Here is a 19030-nt window from a genome sequence, read left to right on the forward strand (position 1 = left end):
ATTCAGCATCCAAAAGTATAGTTCATTTTGACTGACATGACATAAGCAAATGATAATGTTATAAAATGGCAGAGAATTGTATGAAAGCAACTGATACATGTCCAGGAGCATTTGCAATTTGTTCAGAGGAAGGAGAAATTGCTACTATGATGTGCACAAATGACTAAATGTTGCGGAGGTTGCACTAATGGTTTTGAGAATTTTCATTCTGATCTGAGAAAAGCACCAAAGGAACTGTGAAAAACTGTAACAGCACAGTTCTCGTGCAGGGTATTCAGCTTTGCATTTGAACCTTCAAATCGGCCTGGCCTCTAGTAGTGACTTTCCTAACTCATATTATTTTATGTGGTCTCAACAACGATGTGAAAAGATGAAGATGAATATATATTTACAAGGACCATTATTTTCTGGCAACTTTGAAAAGTTTGAAAAGTAAAACTCATAAACTTTACGTTTATATCTTGTTAAAAGAAAAGAAAAGCTTCTATTATAAAATGTCTTACAATTCAAACCACAGTGTCTATAATATTAATGCTGCTTGTCAGGCATGTCCTATTTTCCTCTCCTTAATTCCAGCAACACTGAGGTTATTGTACTTGGTCCTAAAAATTTTATAAATGTGATGTACTCTCGATGGCATTGCCCTGACCTCCAGTAAAACTGTGAGAAAACATTTCTGACAAGGATATATCCTTCAATGTGCACATTAAGTAAAAATGGTAAATAAACTGGTACTTACATACCGGTAGTACTTTTCTACTCAGATGAAGACATTTACACTCACATTCAAACTCCGACGGTGACAATGCAGCCAACTGAGGTTTCAGTACTTTGCCCAAGCATACTCTGACATCCCAAAAGTCAGGGATCAATCCCCCAACCTTCAGACTGGTACACCTGCTCTACCACCTGAGCCACAGCTAATCCAACCATGCATTATGTTAATGCTGAAATATTGCAATTCTTTATTATCAGGCTATTCTCAAGACTCCCTGAAAAGCTTTCAGTTGATCCAAAAAAGGCTGCAATTAGAGTACTAACAGCAATTAGAAAGACAGATCATATTTCTCCCATGCAAGCTTCTCTTCACTGGGTCCCAAAATCTTAAGTAATCAGCCTCCCTTGAGCTTATAAGTAGGGATGAATCAGGTGACCCTGAACCCTGTGTTAGTTATGCTACTTATAGGCTCAGGGTGCAGGGGGACAACCCATGATACACTGAGCACTTCTTGTCCACTCTCCTATAGTGAATGTTTGGTCCCCTTCTCGTTCCTCTCATCCCTCAACTACTTTTAGGCTCTTTAACCTTGCAATTCTAAAGCACTTTGTGTCATCTGTTGTTGTGAATTGGTGCTAAATGCATAAAACAGAATATAAAATTGAATTGAATTTAGTTTCTTTTTGATTGATGTAGCTGCTCTTTTGTCACACCGAGTTCTGTTTTGCTGGTATTGTGGAACTGCAGTGCACTCAAACCTCTTTTCAGACATCAACCCTTTGCTTTCGTATTCTTCATGTCATGCTCTGCACAATGAAAATTATTTTTTATTGACATCATGGCCAAACTCTTAAAAGTGCCTCAGATTGATGTAGGGATGGAAGTCTTGCATTTAAATCTGGTGCAAGGGCAGTTTTTCCATACACTCTTCCCTCCCAGTTTCTTCACTTTCGCCTTGTCAATCCAATCAGCACTTAATATGTGAAATGTTGCTGTGGGGGCTTTAGCACTCTGCAAACCTTCTCTGAGTACTTTATGGAAGAATTCGTGTCAGGTTTTGCCACCTAATCTGCAGAGAAAAGCAGGAATGGGAAATGAGTCTGAGTCTGCTCAAATGTTTTTGAAAGCCTGAGGGCTGAAGGTGAATTTATTGTGTTTCAAATGACTTAACAAAATCATTATTTTTGGAGGGAAAACAGGAATATTTCATTTTTTACACGACTGAGTAAGACCGGATGAGATTATCACAGTTTGCCTTTAAGTAATCCCCTTTACCATGGCTCTTCTTTCAAAATCTTATTACATTGTCATGGCATTTAATTTCAATAACTAAATACTACTAAATCACAGCAGATACGAAACCATTTCTATGACATATGAGACCCATTAGTTATTCCCATGTTGTATGTAATTATGTAAAAACAGTTCCCATCACATACCTTCCATAAAAACAAGTCTCCTGACAGGACATGTTTGCCAAACCAGAAACATTTATTACATATTTCGTGTGGAGCTTTCAGCCCTGCCCTTCTTGAATTAAAACTTTGGAATAAAGGATATGTTTATCACGAGTGATGCCTACTGCTCGTAGTATAGATCTCCTACCATCATTGTGGGATAATTGGATTCAAACAGTGGCACTCTAAAGGAAGCATAATAGTATAATAAACCAGTTCTTTGACAGTAGGGGAATAAAATCATTTGTTCAATTACAAAACCAATTTGCACTTTCCCCAAATTACTTTCTTTTGCTACCTACAACTAAGGCACTATATCCCAAGGCTGAAGAGAGCAGTGGGTATTGAACAATGTTTTATTACTGGAACTGGAAAATATCTGCTAAGAACCATATTCTCGCACATATAGAGGATGCTAGTAAATAAGATTGCAGAAAACACTCTCAACAACAACAACAAAAAAATAGTGGGAACTTTAATTAAATTTGGACTCTGAGGACACATGTATGAATAATCACAAACCCATTAGTAGCAATATATGGAAGGAATTTAATTGAAGGATCAAAATGTGTGTTTTTTAAAAATCTGAACATTTTGTAAAGCTTCTCCATCGCCCTTGTTTTGGAAAAACTGCCGACTCATAGGTGATCTTTATGCATGTCTTGTGGAACAGTGCTCCAGAGGTATTGGAAGGATATAAAAGAAGAGATTGAAGAAATGTTGAATGTTATTCCTGTGGATCCTATAGTGTTTGCACTTGGAGTTCTTCCTCAGCAAAATAGTTGCGGTCTGTACTCTGTATAATAAAACTGATTGCCAAGAAAATCACAACTGTTAGTTGGAGGAACACTAATCCAGTTGACACAAAGACTGAAACAAATAGACATAATGAGGTACATGATGGATACAATTCTCTCAAAACAGTCATAATGCACTTGAATGTATAATTCCTTTAATGTGACTCTGCGCAGATATAGTCAGCTAATATATATTCAGTGTCCACTGTTCTGTACAAGATTTAAATAAAGCAAAAATGAAGATGGCATGCGGATTAAATGGGGGGTATTTATATTTATGCGGATACGATGAGACAGAACAATAAACAGGTGAAATGTTGCTAAGTGTTGCACATAATTTGTTTTGTTCTTTTGGCTGCTTGAAGCGTTGGCAGCTTTTCAAACTGAAAGAAAGATACTCACGGTGAGGCTGACAGTGTGTATATGAACGAGTACTTGGCAGGAACAGTAGGAGCTGAGTAAATCCACAAAGCGACAAAGGGAGCAATGCATGGGTGAGTCTGTATTTTACAATTCAAACAGGAGATCAGACAAAGTGAGAAATGGCATGAATATGCATCCCATCGAAACCAAAAAAAAAAGTGTAGTGAGCTGGCTGTGTAGCTTGCAGTTCTCACATTGCAAACGTCATGCTCTCTAGTCTTAATGCAGTTCTCATGTTAGCATTATCACAGTGTTTTTTGTGCATGCTGTTGTGGTTTCTGCTTTAGCATTAAAGATATTTGTTATTGTGTTGACACACTTCTCATTTGAATCTCACAACTCATCAAAACAGGTGTTACGTGTGTGTGTGTGTGTGTGTGTGTGTGTGTGTGTGTGTGTGTGTGTGTGCGCCTCTGTCAGTGCGCCCCAGGGCAGCTGTGGCTACAATGTAGCTTGCCATCACCAGTGTGTGAATGTGTGTGTGAATGGGTGAATGACTGAATGTAGTGTGACTAGAAAAGCGCTATACAAATGCAGGCCATTTATATATATGTATATGTTATTACATTATTACATTATCCTGGGTATTGCAAGGTTAGACCCCCTTTTTCTTCAGTGGTGCAGGGAGGTGCTGGAAACATTCCTCAGATAATTAGTTCCTTATTGACATCATAGCATCCCATAGTTGCTGCAGTTTTTGTTATCTATTTATTCCAAAGGTGCTCTACTGGACTGAGCTCTGTGGAGGCCACTGTAGTGTAGTGTTTTTCCAATCTTCTGTTGTGCAGTTTGTTGAGTCAGTGGGAAATGTAGCCTCAATTTCCTGTTGGTAGGTGATAGGAGTGGCCCCCGGTGTAGTCTTCCGCTGCTGCCCATCTACATCAAGGGCCAGTGTGTTGTGTGTTCACAGATGCTCTTCTGCATACCTCATTTATAACGAGCGGCTGACTGAGTTACTGTTGCCTCAGCTCAAAGTAGTCTTGTCGTTCTCCTCTGACATCAAAAAGGTATTTTCACCAACAAAACTGGATTTATTTTCTCCTTTTCAGACTGTTCACCGTAAAGCCTACAGATGGTTGTCCAAGAAAATCCCAGTAGACCAAATCTCTTAAGGAATGTTTTCACCACCTTGTGCTGATTTGATTGAAAACACTAATTCAATGCTCTTGATGAGTTGTGAGATACAAGTGAAAAGTGCAACAACACAATAACAAATATCTTTAGCAGTGAAGTATGCACAGAAACCATAGCAGGATGTATAAAAACAATGAGAAAGGATAATGCGTTACTGATTTGAGAATTGCATTAAGCGCAGTGAGAATGACTTCTGATTTGAAATTTCTTTATAAATGGATTGCATTAGATCCAAGTGAAACTTTGTGGAAAAATGAGATACAAGTCAGGCTCTGACGCACATTTGACACAAAGTCTCAGCATTCCTTGTGATTTACAGTTACCTGACGAATAATAAGTCTCTCCAACTCTTTAATGTGGCACTTATGAGTGGTGTTTTAATGAAAACACATTTACACGACAACGTTGTACAGCTCATCACCACACACATTTTAGAAAGTTATTTGGTCCAGCATACACCGGTTATTACATTTTTTTTTCAAACACAGCCAGCTTTAACATTACATGCACATACACACATCCTTCTGGCACTTCTGTGAAGCTAGATAACACTTAGCCCACAGTAATCGCTTATGCCACATCCTGCAGCCACCATTTCAATCCAGAATCATGGGAAGCGGAACATTTTTACCACATTTTGGTGTTTAGTAATATTGTTATTTCTGACATTTTATCTGGAAATAATAGCAGTACAACTCTTGCAAAAAAGCTCCTGATTAGAGCAATAAATCTACAGTGGTTTGAAAGCACCTGATAAGGGTATATATGCTATTTGTGTGAGTGAATATATAGTACAGCAATTAGTCATGAAGCCCTGAGGTCAGTCACTTGAAATCTTTAACATGTCCAAAGCTATCGCTCATCAAAATGCTTCAGTATTACATCCGTCTCACAGATAGCGACAGACATCTGTGAGACACTGTGTGGAGATGATAAACCGGTACATAACGCACAAACACACATGAAATGAGTCTGACTAATTTCACGTTATCTTTTTGTAATAATTTACATGCAGTTAACGTTTGGGCAACATTTTTTCTTCCTGACGAATTCAAATGAAAGTCAAATATTTCTGACCTAATGGCTCCACAGAATTCCCTTCTTTATCATTAACATCTTGTTTTCTCACGTCTACATATTATGTCTAGATGTATGAGCATTAATGGAAGATATCAGACTTAATTCAAAAGTAAAAAGACACAAAACACTCACATGTTTGTAGTTTATAGTTTTTTAAGGCTTTAAATGCCAATCAGATGTCAAGATTTCCAGTTTTAAGGGGCTTAGCCATACTTTTTTCTCCAAAATAGCAATCTATCGACAGTGACTGGGATGTTTTATTATTATTTATTAACAGATAAAATTAACCCCTTGCAATAGACTGGTAACCTGCCCAGGATATACCTCCTTTTTACCCTCTGACATCTGAGACAGACTCCACGCTACAACCGTGAACTGGATAAGTCGAATATATTAGAAAAAAGTCTATTGTCCATCTATTAATGGCCTTGAAACGTGTTCAGAAACTCACACTAATAGATGTAGTGTTGATACACAGTGACCCATAACAATCACTTAGATAGTTACTGCACAGGGATAATGATAGAGAGCTGGACTTTTTAGCATTAACATCTCTGCAGTAATTGATTATTTAAATAGGAGCAGGCTGACACAATTAAGAGCTCCAGTCAAACCTCAAATGATTGAATCTTATCATTTTTAAAATGTGCATAAAATGGAAACAGAGATTTTTAATTCATCTGTATAGAAATTAATTCTTCATTCCCTACAGAGTTAAAGTGAAAAAATCTGTCCTTACCCTTGCATAATAGAAAAAAACCCTCTATGAAACACAAGTGCTCATCAGTAGCAAGAGTTGCTTTGCATTTCCTGTGTAAATGATGCAGAATGCACAATTTGTGTTATTAAAACAAAATCCATCTAATGGTCCAATTTACTTTCATTGTTTCAGCTCGGAGAGTGTTGCCAGTGAATGCAGCACGGTGGCAGACGGCTTCTAAAATGTCTACGTCTGTATTTCACGTCGACATTATGATACACTTCAAGTGAATGGCAAACTACGCAACAAATCTGTGGATATCAAATATTGTAATCGAAGGAGGAGTTGACAAACATTTGACACGATAGAAGAGCCGGCTAAGATTCAGAGTGTTACTTCGGGGTGAACAATGCTACAACATTCAGTGGCTTTTTCTCACACACACACAGGCAAGAGTAACGGCGACAACAATGCTTTGGATTAGTGAAAAAGATTAATAAGAAATCACAATCTCGAGTGTCAGTAAGAGTGTGATTATGGACATACACTCACAGTAATTTGTAAACAAAATATACACAGACGTACAGTACTGCACTTTCTCTAAATCTACAGTGGAAGTAGAATTCTCTGTTTTGGTTACAGTCATTAAATTTCATTCATATATCATTGGTGTATTTTCTTTTAATACAATCTATTTCATGTATCTACTAATATTTACAAAATTCATCTGTGAGAGCAGAGAGTCGTTTATTTTTTCAATTTGAAATCAAAATAAAATTATTATTTAATATGTGTGTTGCTGACTTTATAGCTCTCCTCAAAGTGCAAGAGTGTGACGGGGGTGGGACCAATTCGCTCAGCAACTCTGCTTTACCAGCATAAAGACTGTCATCATACCAGTATATGAATACACACTTTGAACCATGCTGATGGGGCAAGCACGCACCGACACCTTTCACTTACAGTCTTCATGACACGGTTCAGCACAACAATAAAGTGTTGACCTTGTCCTTGTTAAAGCTACAGACAGCAGTGTTATAGCCTGGGGGGGGTGTTTTTGGCTCATTTACTGATTGACAGTTGAACATATTGAAACAACATGAAATCAACTTTGAAACAAAGTTTTCAGGGGCTTTAAGAAAGTTTCTTTCTGTCGTGTCTAAACTCTTTAGCGTGGGATGTTGTGAACTGGTGGCGTACTGCAAATCATTTAGCACATTTAGCCTGATGACTAATCACTATTGTCTCGAATTTTTAACAGTTATTAACTGTATGTGTCTTTTTGTTCGAGGCAGGTCAGCTTTCTTTATATTTAGTTTTCCGCTCCAAAGTAAGAAGCTTCATGGTGTTTGGTTTAACACATTCCTCTCAGATCAACCGATGGGATACACGATCAGGTTAGCATAAAAGGTGTAATTCAGGTGTAAGAGTGCTATAAAACACATTCATAGAGCTACAGTGTGACAGCAGGTTGTTAGAAACAGGCAAAACCTGCAAAGGGAGACATTTTTTTGGTCTGTATTGTGCTATGTAAAGTTGGGAAAAACATTTTGGAAATGACAAAGATTAGGAACACACGTCTAGTCGGTCATTCTGATGAAAAATTCGTTTTCAGCAGCTCGGTTTACCGTTGTGTGATTTGTGAGGACAGAGAGTTATTCACTGACCGAGTAAAATTTTGGGACGTGCATTTTTCAAAAATGTGCTGAGAAATAATGTTTGGTGAAATGTGCCAAAAACAACTGAGAAAATATAATAATATATAATTTGTTCAAACATTTGTTTTGTTAAGACGTTTTATAAGCCACCAGTGATTTAGTTTTTACTTTCTGGACCTAAACGCTGCCAAGGAATATTACCCAAATCCCTGTCCATTGGCCAAGATTATACTCATTGCCTAGCAACACTGGCTCATTTAATCGAGGAGATTTGAACATGTTCTTCCTTGCAAAGCTAAGTACACTAAAGTGTAATGAATCACATGATTATGACGAGTTTCCTGCCAAAAAAAGTGTTCTTGGTACAAAAACGGGACGCAGATGTGACAGCATTTGTTGTTAGAGTTGTTGTTAAAGACCCTGAATGCCTGTTTATTAACTAGTCTATTAATTGCTTCCTTTGTATAGGCCTTTCAATCCTACAGAAAAAGTCACATATATGTGTACCAATCAAGATTGGGTAATATTTGGTAACAGTTGTGGAGTTGTTAATTTCTGTGGTCAAATAAAATCAACACCTACACACACAGCTAACCTGAGTTCAAGAAGCAAACTCTTTGATAAACAAAACAAAACCTAGGAATGTTTTCCTAGCTTTAACTTTATTGCCGTTTATTTCATATTACTTATTACAATTAAAAAAAAAATGGAAGAAGGAACTTTTTAAAGACTCTTTTGGTCTTTTCTGGGAGGCTGTGGAGCTGTGGCACACTGCTGGGTGTGGCTTTATAGCGACTGACTTTCTCTCATAGGTACAATATGCAGCAACACAACACATCTGGGTCACAAAAGCCATACATTTACATCCTCTGGCTCAATGTCGCACACACAAACGGCAGTTTCCACTTACTAAATACACACGTACAAATTTTCAAAACTCACCTGGAGCAGAAATCATTTTCACACCGAACAAGTAAACATCACAATCGAGATTCTTAACGCATGCAGCGTGTGAACACACCTTATTCCTGGTTTACTAAGACTTTGTTACAGGTGTTTTTGCAGAGTGTAAATATTGAGCTACATGTAGCCTTTCAGCCTGACGGTTATGGGGTTTGGACACTTTGTGCAGAAGTTTCATTCAGGCTTGTATAAATAATTTAACTCGTTAAAACTTGAAGCTGACATCATTTAGGAGTGAAATCTTCTTGCTTTTCCTGTTCCATCATTCAGCTCTGCTTGTGAAAAAGCTCCTGTTGACAAATCCTTAGTAAATCTGCGGGGTTAATGATTGCAGTCGAGTCTCATGGCTCACGATTATTGTGTAATATGCAGTTGTGTGTTAATGAATATTTACAGAGCCACAAAAACCACTATAGGAAGAGAGAAATAGGCTTGGCACTGCTTCAGTATTATCACATAGACACAGAGTGCAAAGTCTGTAAGGTTGAGCGTGAATGTATGTATGTGTGTGTGTGTGTGTGTGTGTGTGTGTGTGTGTGTGTGTGTGTGTGTGTGTGTGTGGGGAGGGGGGGGGGGGGTTGTGTTAAGTGTTTTTGTTGTGAGCTCCTTCTGTCTTCATCAACCTCCTCCTTCTCTTCCTCACTGTGTGGGGGAGCAGTCGTCTAGATCAAGCAGCTCTCTGACCAGTCTCTCTCCAAACTGCGCTCGACTGTAGCGTTTGACTGTGTAGGCGTCAGACATCTTGTATAGGATGTACGCGTTGTTGATGGCAATACTGATGCTCAACCAGAACACCTGCTGCCATGTCTTGTTAGGCTTGTGGAAGATGAAGTACCTGTGTGGAGAAATGAGCCGGTTACTGCTGAATCTCTTTGCAAAGATGTAAATAATATGATTTCGTTTGACTATCTATAGTTATTGTCCAAAAACATATAGGCCCAACAGATTTTTCAATTTTGTCTCTGGGTTTTTAAATCAAACAATCAAGATGTGATCGAAGTGCAGACTTTTAGCTTTAATTAATTAATGTTAACTTTTTTTACAGTCATACATAGTCCTCCATTTTTTTAGAGGCTTAAAATTAATTGGACAATTGACGGATATAGTTTTATGAACGGGTGAACACGTTTATTCCAAGTGTTGAACTTGCGCGTTGTTTTCTTTTTTAAATATGAGATCCAAAGCAATTTCAGTGCAAACAAGGGCCAAATCAGCAGGTTTAAAAAGAAGAAATGACCTGGATGGCTCAGTAACACCCAAAAAAGACCACAGAAGAAAACTAAAAAAGGACACAATCATAGAATTATTTCTGTAGTGGAAAAAAAAAAACAACTTCACAACATCTAACCAAGTCAAGAACACTCTTGAGAAGGTGGATGTATCGTTGTAAAAGTCTACAATCAACAGATAACTTAATGAATGAAAATACAGTGTTCACAACAAGGTGCAAACCACTGGTTACAATCAAGAACAAGAAGGCCAAATAAGACTATACAGGAAAACATCTAAAAAAAGTTTGCAAAGCTCTGAAAAAATATATTTGGACAAATTAAACCAAGAGAAAAGTATTGAGCAAGACAGAACAGTTCATGATCCAACATCATCTGTCAAATATAGTGGAAGTAGGGTCATGTATGGCTGCCAGTGAAACCAGGTCACTAGTGAGATGAGATCAGATTCAAATTCAGACAAATGGTGAAAAATTGATCGGACAGTGCTTCACAGTGAAAAGGAATAATGGCCCAGAGCATACTGCAAGCGCAAAGCAGAGAAGAAGGATATTCTTCAATGGCCAAGTCAGCTACCTGATCTCAATCCAATAGAGCACGCTTTTTACTTATTAAATTCAAAAGTGAAGGTAGAAAGACCTGAAGGTGGCTGCAGTTAAAGCCTGGCAGAGCATCTCATGGCAAGAAACTCAGCATTTGATGATCTCCATGGGATGTAGACGTCAGGCAGTCATTGACTACAGAGGATTTTTATCCAAATAATAAAAACAATCACCACATTTGAAATAATTTCGGTCTGTTTAATTACTTTGAGCCTCGGAAAATCGAGCACTACGTATAAAAATGTGTGTAAAACCCCCAAATCTAATGTAACACTTTAGTCAAAGCCCCTGAATTAAAGTTGAAAGTTTGAAAACATCTTGATTGTTTGATTTAAAATCCATTGTGGTGTAAAATATTCTTGGTAACAAGTAATGTTGTGTAAAACGGTGCACATACTTGCTATACTTGTCGTCGTATTTGCAGATGTAGCTGAGGTGTGCCGCAAAGGCCTCAACAGCCAAAGGACACGGGATCTCCCCACTTTTCCTCTTAATGATCAGCCCTGACGCAAACACAGTGAGAGGCAAAAACTAGACCCATTTAAACTAATTACCGTATAATTATTGGCAGTACAAAAGTAAAATCCATCAATTAAGTACTACAAGCACAAAGTGAAAAACAGTCACACACATATACACGCAGAGGGGAAAGGAAAATCAATGCCGGATGATAACAGCCTAACTTTTCCTGCTTCACTGCAGCACTCTTCACTCAAAGAGCACAAACGCAGACTGCAACCTTCATTTAGAGTTAAAACCTAACAAAACTGGATAATGAAGAGTGGATTATTCTATAAGAGGAAGGGAATATCATGATTTTTGGCGCCTCCTGGAAATGGATTACCACGGATTAGAAGCTCGCACTGATTCTCTGTGACATAAATGCTTAATGATGTGCCAGTTTCTCTAGATGGTGACTTGCATCCACAAATGACAGTACAGTTAGCCAAAGTTTCCCCCAAAAAACTCCTAATTCTTAATAACGACAACCGAAAGTCTTTGCTTTTGTGTTTTTCTACTAAAATTAATGGATTTTGTGCACTGAAATATTAATAATTTCTAATAGTAAGCTCCTTTTATTTAATTCCAGGAAAAACGAAGTTTCCTGTAGTGGAGAAATGCTTTGGGAAATGATCTTCTTACCTTTTTTTGTTGGGGAATAGGCATTGGCAAGGAACCTGAAGTGTCCTTTGTTGTACCAGCTGATCAGCGACATGCTGCCTTTCATCATTATGCGAGACTGGCCACGCTGAGCAGGCGTGGAGCCACAGACCAGCATGCTTTGCGGTAAGCCTGTACAGTCGCTCTTCCTGGTGCTAAGCAAACCACAGCAATAGATATCTGGAGAGGGACAGAGAGACAATTAGGATGATCGTGGCAAATAGCAAAAACTGCAGTTCCTAAAATGGCCACTTGAGGGTAAAACCACGTCATCAACTATTAAAGAGGCGTTAACCCAGAAACATTTGCAGAACTGTGCTGCAAAAAACAAATACATTTTAATTTGAAAATGCAGTAGATATGATTCATTGTCTTTTTCCTATAACTGGGCTGTACAAGGCAGGGAGGACATGCATAAAAAAAGAAAAAGAGTCAAGTTTGGATTTTATGTTCTCCCATTCTTCAGGGTTGAAGCAGATGTGCTCCAGGCAACAGTCCTGTTTACACCTGACAAAGATAATCACACCATTTCATACCAGTGACCCCCCCATCTGTCCAACCATCTGGAAATAGTACTCATGGGTGGTCTTAAAGGTGTAGGTGCGATCATCCTTCCACAATAAGTATGCAAAGTCTTTGAAACTGTCCTTTCCTGGACATTTGATTACTAAGAATCTGTAAATTAGGGTTGCTCTAAGGTTATCTCCGGCGATACAGGTGCCAGAGCTTTCCGCAAAACAGCTTAGGGAATTTTGCAGTCATCATTTCTCCACTTTTGAGCCGTTTCCATGGTTATTTGAGGAAGGGTTGTTTTCCAAACTGCAAAGGTCTCTAATGGCAGTTCCACCTGCTTTCTGACTCCTGGAGAACTTTCAGTTTGTAGGCTCTTTTTGGTTTTCGACAAGGAGAATATACTGTCATGATAAAATGGACAATGTTGCAGTAGAAATAAACATCTTTACATTCTCTATGGATAATTTCCCCCATTCATAGCCAACGTCTGGAGGTGAATTTTTGTATAACCCACTCGTATATATTGTACTAAGGCTTAAAATGACTCATAATTAAGGGCAAACCACCTTGGGATGACATGTTGCTGCAGGCACAGCTGGCAGCTATTTGCTTCGTGCTGCCTCAATTTATTTTTACTGGACGTCTTCATTGTGCTTGTGATATTCTTGCCTTTTGATGCATTTTGGACACAATTATCCGACAAACTGGCTTCTGAGCAGATAATTGTACTAATAGACAGTTTCTCAAAAGACTTCTGTTGTGTGAAATGAATGCTTTTTTGCAGTCTTGACTGGACTAATCAAATCTGTCAGCTAGGGCTTTTGGGAAATTGCTATGGGCATTAGTCATTTTATACACTACACTAAATTATTGAGTGATTCTTTAAGGGAAAAAATGAGTCAACAATTAAAGTCAGGAGTGATTGTTAGTTGCAGTGATTTTTGTGTATCCCTTTCTTTCCTGAAACTTTCTCTTTTTTTTCTTCCATCCAGCAGACACAAAACAATCATCTGGCTGACTGCCGCTGATTTGGTCTCCATTTGCAAACTGATTTCTATCTGTGTAGTACATGCACGCATGTCCACAGTAAGTACTGCGGAGTAATATGGAGTAATTACCTCAGCTAATTAATCCAGCAAGATAAATTTGAAGGAAAGATGTCAGACGATGCATTCACAGGCTCAGAACTGGGCTTTTTTGGGCTGATTCAACTAATTAGAAAAAGAAAATGATGATTATATCTGCAGGCTTCATTTTCTTGACATAATGAAGCTCCGCTTGGTTGAGTTTAAAATTGCCAATTATTCTTCAGCAAAAATACAACAAAAAAAAAAAAAAATGTAAAAATGAAAACTTATCAGAGGAGCTGTTGAGCTGAATGTTTATTCTCTGCTTGCATTGATTGTGTTTAGCTTTTATAGCATGTTCACATTATCCCACTTTCAGTATTAATGTAAAAGAAGCAAACAAAGTAAATGTATATTTTCATATTAAAATAAAAATGTATAATGAGCACAAATATCAGAGTATCACAGCTGGATTGACAGCATTAAAACATTTAAATCCCAATATCTCCGAAACAAAAGCATCGGTTTTATGACTCCCGCCACAGATTATGAATAAAACATACTGAGAGTGACTCAAACACTTTTGATTCAGATTTTCATTGTCAGGTGTTTGAATGAAGTGTCCGGTAAAGTGTCTACTTTACCTGTCTATTGATTTTTCAAGCTCCAACAAGGCAAAACGCTTAATCTTTCATGATTTACTATGTAAGTCAAAAGGCAATAAACAATCTTTTGCAGTGCATTGCAAACCTGTAAGGATCGATGTCGAGCACTAGTAAAAAACACATCCATCCTAACAGTCATGACAATTCGTTCAATTTTTTAATGCTACACTCACATTAGGAAAACCAGTTGGAGACTGGTACTATCAAACTTGGCCACTCGTAGTCATTTGCCACTTTCAAAGAGACTTTGCTGTGTCTGCTTCAGTCTGCTATTGGTTTGTGACAGAACTGCATCAAGTTGGCAAATACATGCAATCTTTTTATGATAATACAGGGATCAACTGTGTCAAATTGCCAAAAATCACAAATATGTTGCATATCTACCTACACAGAAATTCACACAAACTCATTAGTTGCTTACATTCAAAGTCCAGGCCGAACCTGGCTGGACGCAGTTGCTGCTAGACAGCAATTGAACTGCAAAGTCGCTCACCAAACTTGTTTTTATCTAGCAAATACAACCAGCAACTATTTGAGTTGACATCTAGTGATGTTTCGAGCACACCTGCTCTTAATCAGATGATGGTCTGATGACCAACGTCACTAGATGCAATAAATAAGGAATCTGGAGTTCTTCAGTGTGTGAACTGTTATTTCTTCTTCTCTCACATTTTTTTTTGACTCAGCACCTGCCCAACAGGATGACGAGGGTGTGCGTGGATTCTTCTTTGTGACTCTGATTGACTGCAATGTGTTGCCTGCTTTTATAAAATAGATGGCAATTATTTGCAAACATTAATCAATCTGACTGAGTGAAATTGCAGACACTCTCAGACAGATTGGCTATTTGGAGACGATGCAATCGCCTTATAATGTTCCACACTCAAAGTTCCTTTAACTCAGATTAGTTAGCTTAAATGCTAGTTAGCTTTAAAAAAATAGATAATTTGGGGGACTGACAAGTTTGGTGAAAGCACTGTTGGGAGAGTAACAAAGGCATCTGTGTAATTTAGCAAGTTCATCCTCAGTATACGGATAAGAGATGAAAAACTAAATTATTCGACATGCATACTGTCTGGCTTTGTAGTTTTATCTTAGAATAGAATAGAGAATACTGCTGTCCTGTGCGTGCTGTTTCGCCTGGGGATGGTATAATCACACCATCATTAAAAATGAATAACCACATTTTTTTAAAGTGCAAAAAGGGGAGGTATGGAGAGATGGAGATAGATTACAAAGTGCACAAAGTAACAATTAGGGAAGGGAAAAGAACAAGACCAAGCAAAGAACAAGCAGCAGACATAATCTGCTGCAGAAACTTCTTTGCATACCTTGTTTGCTGAATTCTGTGAAGAGGCTGAGGCTCGTGATGGATGGCCCAGTGAAGATGATGGCGTTTTTTCCGGAAATGTTCTGGCAGAGCTGCTTAGCCACAAGGCTGTGGAGCTGAGGTTTGTTCTTCAAGGTGGCCAGACCATCTGTACCCTGGCCATCTTTCAGATGGACTGCGATCTGCAGAAGAGGGGGGGGATCAAGTCAGGACGTGTGGATGCAAACATTTTTACTTTTCTAGCTTACAGAGGCTGCTGTCTAAACCCTAGAGAAACTGTAATGTTCAGTTTACAAAATTGCAGTAGAGACTTTGAATTAAAGTGTATCCTGAGGGAGAAAATACTGTGGAACTGAAATAAAAATGTATTTGGACTCATAAAACATCGGGTTACATTAAGATGGAGACTCCAGCATGAAATATCAGGGGTATAAGTACAACACTAAAGGTAATGCCAGTGGCATGAAATAATATTTTGGTGCTTCTTAGGATATTCTGTGAAATTTCAAACCAAATGTAGCTGGTTTGATCTGTGAGTCAAGCTACTGTCACACCTGACTCTACAGTGGAGATTTGAGGAGGCTTGTTTTTCCAAGATGAGAATTACCCCTTTAAAGCCTGAACCATAAAATGATTGGCAGAAAAATTTTATTTTTGTGGATCAAAATTTCCTTAAATATCTCAGTTTCTGGATTTATTTTCATGATCACCCACTTCAAGCCACTTCAAGCCATGAAACGAGGGGCGGCTCAAGACTTTTGTACAAACTATAGATCAATGCAAGCTGAGCTTTGCCTCCTAGTTTAACATACATGAAGCATTTGTAGATATGATTCCTGGAACATGATGCAGTCCTTAGGGCCCAAAGAAAGCTATTATCAAGACTGAACAAACAGAAATGTACACCCATAGATGGCTCTGTGTGCCTTTTGAACTTTCTACTATCGTTTGGGAGCTGATTGGCATTAGCCTGATTAGCCGGCATCTACGCAAGACCCATAGCTATTAAACTAAGTGGCCTGTCCATGCGTTTGTGTGTGTGTGTTTTGTGGATCCCTGTGTGGTACACTGGCTAATGGAATCTCATTGATTCGCTCCATTAACTCATTTTATTTCTTTGATTTTTTTTTCCCCCCTCTCCCTCGACGCAATTAATTTAGACACAGAATTCAATGGAGACACACGTCAGTGTACAGAGGACTGGTGAACACTGAGTGACTGCCAAACGCCTGCAGTCACCGTGAATGCTAATGCTTATTTGTTAAATGGATGGGATAATGGAATACGGCTTTAAATGACAGGCTCTGCGATGCTTCTTGCACACAACTTGTTTTAAACGGTCAGATTACAAGAAAAATAATGAATGGTTTGATTATTTTATTTTATGTAAAGCAATTTAACTAAATGAAAAAGAAAAAAAAAGAAGGGAAATTAACATTCTGTGTAGGATACTCCTCACTCCACTAATGCTATTCTGGCCTACTTCCAGGCTAAAGAAGGAAACACTTACCCTTTAGTGTACACAGTTGTATGCCAAATGTTGATCTCATCATAAAAAGTATCTGACTCTCAAAGTTGTATTATTGTCTTCTTGTTCTTACAACCCAACTGTCCAAAAAGTCTGGGTCAATTTGTGCATGAGCAGAAAAATGTTGGCATGCTCTACTGCTAATCTCTGTGCATTCTGTTTCTGAAGTTGCACAAGTATTGGTCCAATCTTGTCTTGTCTCTCTAAAGAGTCTTTATGTTGTTCTCTCTGCTTCTGTATATTTTTCCCCTCTATTGAAACTGTGAATTATGCAACTGAGTTTTATTCAATAGGTCGTTTGATCCTACTCCAGATCATGTGTTTACATTCTTTAATCATCTTGCTTTTCTCTCCTTAAACAGCTGTACTCATGAACATCCAGCCCTTGAAAGTTGTTCTGATATTTTGTCGATTTTTTCCATTGCAGCATTTTTTCTCTAACAAAATCAAGTGATGGAGGTTCTCAAACTTAGGCTACGTCCACACCAGCCCAGGTAGATTTGAAAACGGCGTTTTCGTCTGAAAACGCTCCGTGTCCACACTGGCGTTTTCAGTCGTTTTCACAGTTGCGCCTGAAACAGCCGAAAACGCTTAAGGTTCCAGTCCTGCGCATGCGTGAAACGCAAGAAGATTCGGCCTGCTTCATTTCTGTCTGCCGTTTATTTACTTTCCGGCTCTTTGAAACGTCGCTGCAAAATGTCGAGGAAAAGCACCGAGTTTTTTAAATGGATTAACAATGAGGTGGAGTTGTTGTTGCGAGTAACACAAAAGTACAAAGTTGCAAAAGCGAGTGAGAGTTAAAGAATTTGAAGAAAAGCTATCTGGAGCATGTACAAACTGATATTAATCTTTAACAGGGCAAACAAAACTGCTGTATAATGCCCTCCGCTATCTTTGTTTAATTGGTCACATGACTGCATCACATGACTAACATGCGTCTTCGTTTTCGAAAGTCTCGAAAATCAAATGTATGCATTTTCGAGAGCGTTTTGAGAATGATGCGTTTTCCTTCGGGAAAAACGTAGTTTCAGTGTGGACGGGAAGCCAAAACGGAGAGAAAACGATGCATTTTTGAACAAAAACGCATTAGTGTGGATAAGGAATTTGAATTTTGGGTGTCAGGAGTGATTTGTGACACCAAGTGTGAAAGGTTTACAGGACGGCAGCGACATTTGCTATGATTCATGGTTTAGAGACAAAAGGATGCTGACAAAGAGACAAAGAACTGAACCGGAGATGCCAGAGTTGCAGGTGCTCATTTAATTCTAAGTGACCATAATATACACTGAACAAAAATATAAACGCAACACTTTTGTTTTTGCTCCCATTCCCCATGGGATGGACGTAGAGACCTAAAATTCATTCCAGATACACAATATAACCATCCCTCCCAGACAGTGGTCACAAATCAGTCCAAATGTGTGGTAGTGGGCACATCTGCTATATTGAGATAATCCATCCCACCTCACAGGTGTGCCACATCAGGATGCTGATCTGACATCATGAGTAGTGCACAGGTGTACCTCAGACTGCCCACAACAAAAGGCCACCCTGGAATGTGCAGTTTTGTCTCACAGCAAAATGCCACAGATGCCACAAGCAATGAGGGAGCGTGCAATTGGCATGCTGACAGCAGGAATGTCAACCAGATCTGTCGCCCGTGCATTGAATGTTCATTTCTCAACCATAAGCCATCTCCACAGGCGTTTCAGAGAATATGGCAGCACATCCAACCGGCCTCACAACCGCAGACCTCATGTAACCACACCAGCCCAGGACCTCCACATCCAGCAGGTTGACCTCCAAGATCGTCTGAGACCAGCCACCCAGACAGCTGCTGGAACAATTGGTTTGCACAACCAAACAATTTCTGCACAAACTGTCAGAAACCGTCTCAGGGACGCTCAACTGCATGCCCGTCGTCCTCATCGGGGTCTTGACCTGACTCCAGCTCGTCGCCGTAACAGACTTGTGTGGGCAAATGCTCACATTCGATGGCGTCTGG

General features: G+C 38.8%; 1 protein-coding gene across 1 annotated transcript in view; it reads right to left on the bottom strand.

The window, feature by feature from the left end:
• Positions 1 to 3105: 3105 nt before the first annotated feature.
• Positions 3106 to 19030, bottom strand: part of pgbd5 (piggyBac transposable element derived 5) — a 29043-nt gene continuing 13118 nt past the window's right edge. The window contains exons 4-7 of the mRNA XM_086259221.1: positions 15499 to 15679; positions 11905 to 12102; positions 11159 to 11264; positions 3106 to 9765 (exon numbers count right to left, since the gene is read on the bottom strand). Of these exons, the coding sequence (XP_086115347.1) occupies positions 9570 to 9765; positions 11159 to 11264; positions 11905 to 12102; positions 15499 to 15679 (681 nt within the window). The 3' untranslated portion in view covers positions 3106 to 9569. The remainder of the gene's footprint in view (positions 9766 to 11158; positions 11265 to 11904; positions 12103 to 15498; positions 15680 to 19030) is intronic.

This window comes from Aulonocara sp. 'chitande type north' Nkhata Bay, linkage group LG13 (genome assembly GCF_057382095.1).
Source record: "Aulonocara sp. 'chitande type north' Nkhata Bay isolate Kocher_YH1m ecotype deep benthic linkage group LG13, A_spYH_male_GT1.1, whole genome shotgun sequence".
NCBI classification, from domain to species: Eukaryota; Metazoa; Chordata; class Actinopteri; order Cichliformes; family Cichlidae; genus Aulonocara; species Aulonocara sp. 'chitande type north' Nkhata Bay.